The following is an 8,859-nucleotide window of genomic DNA, read 5'->3' as shown; positions in this document are numbered from 1 at the left end:
TGGCCATAGTTAAAGCTGAAAAGAGTCTGTGAATAAAGAGTTCACTTATCAAGTAAAAAAAAAAATAAATTCATATCAGATGTCAGCATTACTTTCTCATGCAGTTTCAAATTAATCCATGTGGTTACCTTAGAAAAACATACTGTACCAGGGGTACACTGTACAAGCTGAGCAGTTTGCTTAGCTCTGCACTTTGTCCCCAATCCCTGATATTTATCAATGACTGATTATTAAGCCTGGAATCTGAATCCTTATAAGCAATTGACTTTTACACCAAAGACATCAAGGTCATCGCATTCACTGTCATAGTCTCTTGGGAACTGCTGAATCATTCTTTTTTCCTCCTAAAAAGAGTATAACGAGACTATCCCATGTGTTTTTGATATCTAAATAATTTGCAACAGAAACTTCCTTTGCTTTTCCCTGGACCTTCTGTCTTTCCCCTAATAACATTAAATATATACAATATACTGAGAACTTGTCAGAGATTTGGGATTCATGGCTAGGCTTAAAAAGGTCCTTCTGGTCATTAGCCTAATGAGCACCTATGAGTCTATGAACCTATATGATAACATAAGTGTTTATGTGTACATCAGAGCTTAGCAGTTTATGTACTAATGTTTTTCTGAATATTTGCATGACTTGCTTCCATTATCAAGTGTCTGTTTTCATGTAATTCATCTTATGTCATGCCATTTGTCTAATCACTAATTAATTAATTAATTAATTAGTCAATTGATTCATTGAACAGGTGAATAGTTTAATTCAAGCTTCACCTGTTCTTCAAAAAGCAACAGAATAAGAAGAAAAGACAACATGACTTGTCTTAAAGCAATGAACAAACACATTCAAACATGGGCAAAATACTTGAGTACTGAACAAACACAATACATGTACAAATATGGATCACAGATTTAACAAATCTTCAAAAATGGAACAATCTTATTGCCAACAAAGTGGTTCTGAAGGCACAGGTCCAGAGGATATTTCTTTAGTTCAAACCAGCAGTATCAGTTATGCTGGCATTCAACATCTGCGGTATCTGACCCAAATCAGTTTCTCAAGTGACAAAGCAGTGTTTGGTAAAAGATGGTTTGGAGGGGTCTATAAAATTAAATTAGATAGATGGCGATGAAATCAGATGACTCCCTGGATTCCAAAGAGGAGGGCTATAAAGGAAAGGCGTTTAACAGTAAACTGTATAAGATACTAATTAAACACAAGTATGCCAAGAAGACATACAAATTGAAGGATATGTGGGAAGGAGTGGAGAAAGTTAGGTTCTCTACAGCAGAATGGAAAATAAGAGTTAGTGCTAAGATGAAAATTCTTCTGGCAATTTGGGATCATCATATCTGGTGGTTGCATAGATAGTATATGCCATCCCCACTTTATTTTCCCTAAAATGTGGTATAGATTAGGCAGAATGTTGGAGATGTTAGGAAAAGGTAGTGGGGTACATATGTTTTGAGATTGTAGAGGGATTCATCTGTGTTGGGAAGAAGTCATTCAAGAGTGGGGATGTATTTTTGGGGAAAAAAGTCCATAGAATTGGAAATATACTTTGCTGGGTTTAAACAGAGAAGGTCTGTCCAGAGAAATCAGTAATATTATTTCTAGGAGACTGGGTTAGGAGTGTGGATATGACATATTCTTGGAACAACAGTGTAATTGGGGTTAACAATATCAAGACTTACAGCAGAGTTTTGAGTGGTTAAGAGTCAAGGGGAAAGTAAAGGTCAAATATTCCTATAATGGGCCAAAGCCAGAAAGTTTTATAAAACAGGCAGCAGCTTAACTGGAGATTGTTAAGGTAGAATGTCTTCCATTTTGTGAGATGTTGGTAGTTACATAGATTTGTAGAAGTTTGGTCTACTAAACTTGGTTAATTGATTTTTTATCAATTTTGTTTTCATTCTATTTGTTTTTGACTAAATAATGTGTGCTACGAATTGAGAGTTGAGATTTGGGAGTGGAATGTAATATTATATAAAATCCTTTTACAAACAGTAACAGTAATAAAGACAAACAATTTCTAAAGCCAGCTCCTTCATTATCCCAGTGTGTGGTATTTACCAGTTGCTCACACTTTTGTTTTTTTGTTAACTATTATGCTGTGTTGAATTCCATCTAGAAATACACTTAAGTGCTAATTTCAGTTATTGTGATTTAGATATGTCATATCTAAATGGTTTTCCCGTGCATATTTGTAAACTTGGGTGTAATCTTGTCCAGCATGTATGAAAGTATGTTATAGACCAGTGTATGATATTACCATCTTTACTTTTTTCTGCATCTTAAAAAATACCATTAATGGTGCATGACAGCAGAAATATGAGATCGAACCTTGCATTCATTTTACTAGATGGTATGTTAATATGTAAATTTAATGAATGATTTCACTGTGATTAATGAGTTATTGGTTAAAATGTTAATCTGCAATCTAGACTAGTACCTTGCCCTATACCCTGCATATATTTTGAAAGCCAAGCTCTACATCTGTCTCTGAGTTATGGAAGAGGATGCAGTTTTTCTCAAAATACAGTAGCTGTTCTGGTGTCATCATTTTTTTTTTTGCAGTTGTGTTATATAGCCTTATACTACTAGGTTGCAATACGCGAGTAAAATGAGCTTTTGCCACAATTTGGTCTCTTGTAGCACTCTTAGAGCAAATATATCTTATCAGTGAACATTGCACCTGTGACCAGCACATTGCTTCAGAGATTGTTTGGCATAAATTATTTTTAGGAACAGGAGAACAGAACCCTCTGAAAACCACACCCTGCTGGTCTAAAAGGAATATCAGAGAAGTCACGCTTTTGACAATGCTATACCTGTATGTGAACTCAGAATGCTTTACTTTAAATTTGCATACACTACCCAGTGTAAGCTATATTTTTAATTACAGCCTTAATGTGGAGTTTCACAAGCCTATAAAATGTGATCAATAAGTGAAGTCTCACTTATTGCCACTTCAAAATATATTCATGTAGATGAGTTACAGAATGATATCTGGTGGTTTCACTGGGCATGGCTAATCCTTCATTTTATACTGAGTTTAAGACGGCACTATGATTTTCATGTTGAGAGAGACACTGTGTGGAGCTAAGAAGACACTGCACTGCAAAATTAATAACGTCAGGGTCACTTACATTTTGTCTTTGTGAAGGAAATTTTCTAAATAGAAAATAAAATAATACCAAGTTATATATACATCTCTGTGGAGAAGCAGTTCCTTCATGTCTTAAATCTGAGTCTGCAAGATAGTGTCTTCGTTTCTAAAAAAGTTATCAAGAAAACATTCCTGTGTCTTAGCATAGTGACATAACATTTAACAATATAGTCTAAGCTACATTTACAGCAACTGTGATCGCTGTAATTAATTTATCATTTTAACTATCGACTCAGTGAAATAGTACAAATCTGTTCTGTGCCATTACCTTAATGGCACAAAAATGTTTTCTGACATGCACATTCTGTACATCAGGGGAATGTTTGTTTATGTATATGTGTGTGTGTGCGTGTGTGTGTGAGTGTGTGTGTGTGTGTGTGTGTGTGTGTGTGTGTGTGTGTGTGTGTGTGTGTGTGTGTGTGTATTTCTTGGAGTGAGACAGAAAGGAAAGAGAGAGAGAGAGAGAACATGAGTAAGTGTGCTCATGAGTGCGTTTGAGTGATAAAGGGATAGAGTCAGGGAGAGAGAGAGAGAGAGAGAGAGAGAGAGAGAGAATGTAGCACAGGCAGGAAATATTATACAAGCAGAAGTTGGGAAGTTGGAAGTCTTCATTCCTTTCAGACAACAGGAGCTCAGTTTTCATTAACTTTAACAGGATGCCAACTTTTGATGATATTTTAAAAGAAGTGGGAGAATTTGGAAAATATCAGCAACGAATTTTTCTTTTGCTATGTCTCACAGGAACAACTTTTGCATTTATGTTTGTAGGAATAGTTTTCATAGGTTATACTCCAAGGCACTGGTGTCGGAGTTCAGGACTGGATAATATCAGACAGAAATGTAACTTGACTGTGGAATGTGAAAGAAGCTATACTATTCCTCAAGAGGGCATACTGTCTATCCCATCATCAGAATATAGTCAGTGTTTACGATATGACATAAACTGGAATAACCCCACTTCTAATTGCAGTCTCTTTACTTGCAATGGCACATTTATAAACACAACAACACCAACAATAAGCTGTACAGATGGGTGGAACTATGAAGGACCACGCTCATCTATTGTGACTGAGGTGAGAAATAAGTGAGTAAAGTGTGGATGCATTTCAGAATACATTTTGTGTTCCTATTAAAATAAAGATCAGACATTATTTTCATAAACATTTTCAAGTAGTCACATTAGTTGCTGCTAGCCAGGTTTCCAGTATATTTTGATAATGATTCACTGTATGTACAGCATGTAATATATGACGTACTGCAAGACAGATGTTTGCATGTTTCTACGTTTCCCAAAAAATATTAAACTGAGATGCAAAGTTTTCTCCTCATTGCACACTAAAGAGTGAATCTCTTACCGCTCGGTGGGCTTAAGTCCAAAGAAAATATGTAAGTATTTTGTTTGTTGCATATTACACACTGAACCAATTAGCTGTGATGAAATTTGAGCTTGACGTTGGCATGAGGAATGTTACTTGTATGAATGGCCATTCTAATATGTGTTTAATATAAAACTAGCTAACAACCCTGGCACCAATGGTGTGCAGAATATCACTGCTGAAAAGAACTCATTCATACATAGAACCAAAAAAAGAAAACCATACTGAAAACTCCTGTGGTAGCTGTACACTACTTTACAGAACATGGATATGCATGCCTGTAGGCAGGAATATCTGTTGCACAACCTTAATGCAAAAGTAATTGTTCAGGTGGCTCTGCACTAACTGTATATTCACATTTTCTCCTTTTATAAAAGGCATGTAAGCGCTGAAAACTGTTACCTAGAAATGAATATAATGACAAAAATGTTGCCATACTGTCTGGCAATTTCTTGTGTAAAGTGGCTGTGAGCCCCATTTATGGAACATCTATACAAGTTCATACCCATTAGCTAACTTTGAAACAGTGAATAATAAGTTAGCTTTTCCTGTGTAAATACATTGTACTAAATTATGCGTTGCCTGTATGCAGACTCTGGATCCTACAGGCTCACTGTATCAGCGGTTGGACCATGATATTAAATTCTTTTTTTCTCTCTGAATAAATATAATGTGAATGTGCAGGGAAGATAATGTAATGGTATAGGCAGCTCACATGCCTGTCATCACTCTGAGCATGTAGGTGTACCAGGTATTTAGAAAACACCACCTTTTATTATCTGAGTAAGAAACCTAAATCTCTGACTTTCTAAGAAGACATGATGAGGCATGTTGTTGCTGGTTATTTACTAAAACATGCAGTAGAATCTAATTACATTCTGCTGAAACCTTATTCAAGGTAAATAAGAACCAAATGGATCCATAGGTGCCCGTATACTATGTAAGAAAGACAAGAGGAAGGCATCTCAGCTGTAGGAGGGATGAATATGTGATTCTACAAAGAAATGCTTTGCTGGTGCTCCATACTCATTGTGTCACAGACAGTACAGAATGGCACAGTCAGCACCATCATGTTATGTGGTGCATGTATAAAGTACATTGAACTGCTGTGGAGTGAGTGCTCAGATATAAGGAACATCAGTCCTAAAACAGAGAACAGTGGCATTATAGGTCACGCTGCGCAGAGTATGCACCCATAGATAATGAAAGACAATGATGCCAAGAAAAGAGATTTGTAGCACTAAAACAACAAACTGGAAGCAGGAAAAAGGACAGCTTCCAGCAAAAAGGGCATGCATCAGATCCAAGCGTGTGACTGCCATAAGATCACACCAATATCAATGCATGGGACAGGCTTTAACAGTCACTTTGGTGTCATTTCAGTGTTGCTTGTATGCAGACTCTGGCTCCTACAGGCTCACTGGTATGTCAGCTGTACGACCACAATATTATCTTTATTTGTATTAGCAGGTAGGGGTCATTTAAACCCATATAAAACATTATTAGCAGCATGATGAGTGTATACTAGAGATAAGTGCCTGGGATGAACATTTTGGGCAGATAAAAGCCTGTACCCTTGGCAGGATAGGATGTACAGACGCACACACACACACACACACACACACACACACACACACACACACACACACACACACACACACACACACACACACACACACACACACACACACACACACACACACACACACACACCAAAAATGTGTCTGTGCATTTGTCTATCACCTGCATTAATGTCTGTATGTGTTCATGAATACATAGAAGGGGGCATATTCTTACTTTTTTATTTCAAAGTTGAGTGCTTTGCACAATGTGGCCTAGGATGGTTAGAATGGTATGTGTAATGTACCATTCAGTACTTAGAAATTAAGTGATTACACACCGGATAATAACACACAGTTTAACATAGTATTACAATACATACTTAAACAGCACACTAGTATAAGTAATGCACACTACACAGTCATGTCCCAGAGTTGTATATTGGCCAGTACTCAGCAATTTAAGATGCCCACTTCTCATTTTAAATCCATGCATTTCAGATGTCAGAACAAGCCATGGCTGTATAAACAATGAAGGAATTACACTGACAAATAAGCAACCATATAACCAATTACAGTAAGCTTTTGATGGCAGGCAGCACATTAGAGTTCATAAAAGCTTGTAGGTATTATGTGTTATTTTTTGCCACAGTGAAGTGTATCAGATCAATGTAGATGTTAGGATTTAAGAATAGTTGATCAGTATGCACCACGATGTAACCTGCTCTCAGATAAAAACAGTAACAAAATTAATATCAGTGCTTTTTTCATTACAAATAATCATGTCTGCAAGTTTAAATACATACAGCATCACTTTGACTGATCCACTTTATGAACTCAAACACCATCCACTAGAGTTTCACCAACTCACTGCCAAGCACTCATCTCACTGTATACTCATGATTTGCAGCAAATTTTATAAAAGTGCCCCCCCCCCCAGAGGTTGAGCCCCCCCCCCCCCCCGGGACCTCCACCATTTGGATTTTGCCCTTCTGGCTATAAACAGATTGCTGCTGACATTGTACAAATTTGGACAATGCAGTTTTAGCAACACAGTCTGTGTATCTTTGAGGCCTGGACTGGAATACATAAATAAGCTACAAGTAGCTAAACATCGAGTAAGTAAAATATAACTCTATTTGTAATATGTATCCGAGTAACAGAATGCATACTTACCAAATTAATACAGTCAAGAAACAAAAACACCATTAAGGATATGCCAGATGCTTCAGGCTTATTTGAGTCAAATGTCGTGGCACATCAACATCCCTGGGATTTAAAAATATTCACTGCATTGTTGTAGACAATTGTGTGTGATGAACAGCCATGTGCATAGTATGTGTAATTCAAAGACATACTCGGTGAAAGCAGTAGAGACTGACAATAGAGCTGTTCATGATAATTGTTAGTGGCTGCATAAGCAGATGTCAATAAGCAGAAGTATTAATTCATGAGGTAAAACAAGATGGTGGAGAGATTCAGAAAGGTGTAAAGAACACAACATGCTACGAAAACACTGGTGCTAATGACCACAGTAAAATTCTTGCATATATGCAGGAGAATCACAGAACTATTCTTGAAGTTGCTGCATATTAATGAGTATGTATATCCAATGGGCTATTTCAGAAGCTTAGCTGGTTCAACTAGTGCCTTGGGCTGGTACTACGAACCAGTGCCCAACCCCTCAGCTCTTCAAGTGAAGATGAAATAAAAAAACTTTGTTGTAATAAGCCAGTTGTTTCATTGCAAGCGATCAGCCTATTACAATTAGATTTACACATCCCAAGCTCTTCAAAAAAAACCACACACAAAATGCACATTCCTTCTACTGGAATAAAAACAGATGTATAATTAACCTCCCCTTACTCCTGCTCCATTTATTCAGGTCCCATTTCTGTGTCCTGCCACCAACCATTCTTCAACATATTTTATTTTTAAAAAATCTTCTTTTAAACCGTAGCAAACTGTTTAATACAAATGTAGCAAACAATTGCTGCACTTTATACTCTGCCTGTATGGAGCACTGAAGTGCTCATACTTAAGTTTAAAAAAATCTGTTTAATCTGTAGCAAACTGCTTGCTACAAATGTAGCCATGAGTTGCTACAGTTTAGACCGCACATGTAGTACCGCAGCACTCAGGTTTGACCATAAATGCAATACCAGCTTTTAAAAGCCGGTATCACATTAAAAAAAAGATCAGGCTCAGCTGTTGGTGTGTCTATGTTTTGCTCCATCCTAGTACACTACTAGCCTACTTTTACTGCTACAAGTCAAGGTGATGCATTCTGTTCCCTTTGAGGAGCTGCATCATCTAACCTTCCTTAAAATTTCACATCAGTCATGAAACTGGCATTCTGGACCAGTATGGTGTTGACAGTAACACCATGCAGGAGTTGGTAAACATGTCTTGACCTTATCACCATGCTTGTCGATTACCTATCCCAATGGCTGCAAAGATATGTATGACTTTATATATATTAGCTATAGATAGCTCTTAATGGTCAAGAGGGGGCACACTGGGGGCATCTTAGGCATTTACCAAGAGAATACACCATCAGTTTGTTGATGCTTGGTTGCAGTAAGTGGGGGATCATTATGTGATTTCTACAGCCCACAGAGGAGAGGCAGCCAACACCATATAGAATTTCTATGAAATAGTCTATTTACCAGATGTGCTGGGGGCCATAGACTGCAACCACATTGATATAAAACTTCTACTTGTTGATGTAGGAAGAGGACATATAAACTGT

At 37.2% G+C, this 8,859-nt stretch overlaps 1 protein-coding gene across 1 annotated transcript in view; it reads left to right on the top strand.

The window, feature by feature from the left end:
• The first annotated feature begins 3,705 nt into the window (after window positions 1–3,705).
• LOC122803380 (solute carrier family 22 member 3-like) overlaps window positions 3,706–8,859 on the top strand; it is a 423,027-nt gene continuing 417,873 nt past the window's right edge. The window contains exon 1 of the mRNA XM_044073001.1: window positions 3,706–4,245. Coding sequence (XP_043928936.1) covers window positions 3,829–4,245 — 417 coding nt within the window. The 5' untranslated portion in view covers window positions 3,706–3,828. The remainder of the gene's footprint in view (window positions 4,246–8,859) is intronic.

Source organism: Protopterus annectens, chromosome 1.part0 (assembly GCF_019279795.1).
Source record: "Protopterus annectens isolate FY-2018-M chromosome 1.part0, PAN1.0, whole genome shotgun sequence".
Taxonomy (NCBI): domain Eukaryota; kingdom Metazoa; phylum Chordata; order Ceratodontiformes; family Protopteridae; genus Protopterus; species Protopterus annectens.
The sequence above is the reverse complement of the archived record's forward strand: the minus strand, read 5'-3'. Positions and strand labels throughout refer to the sequence as shown.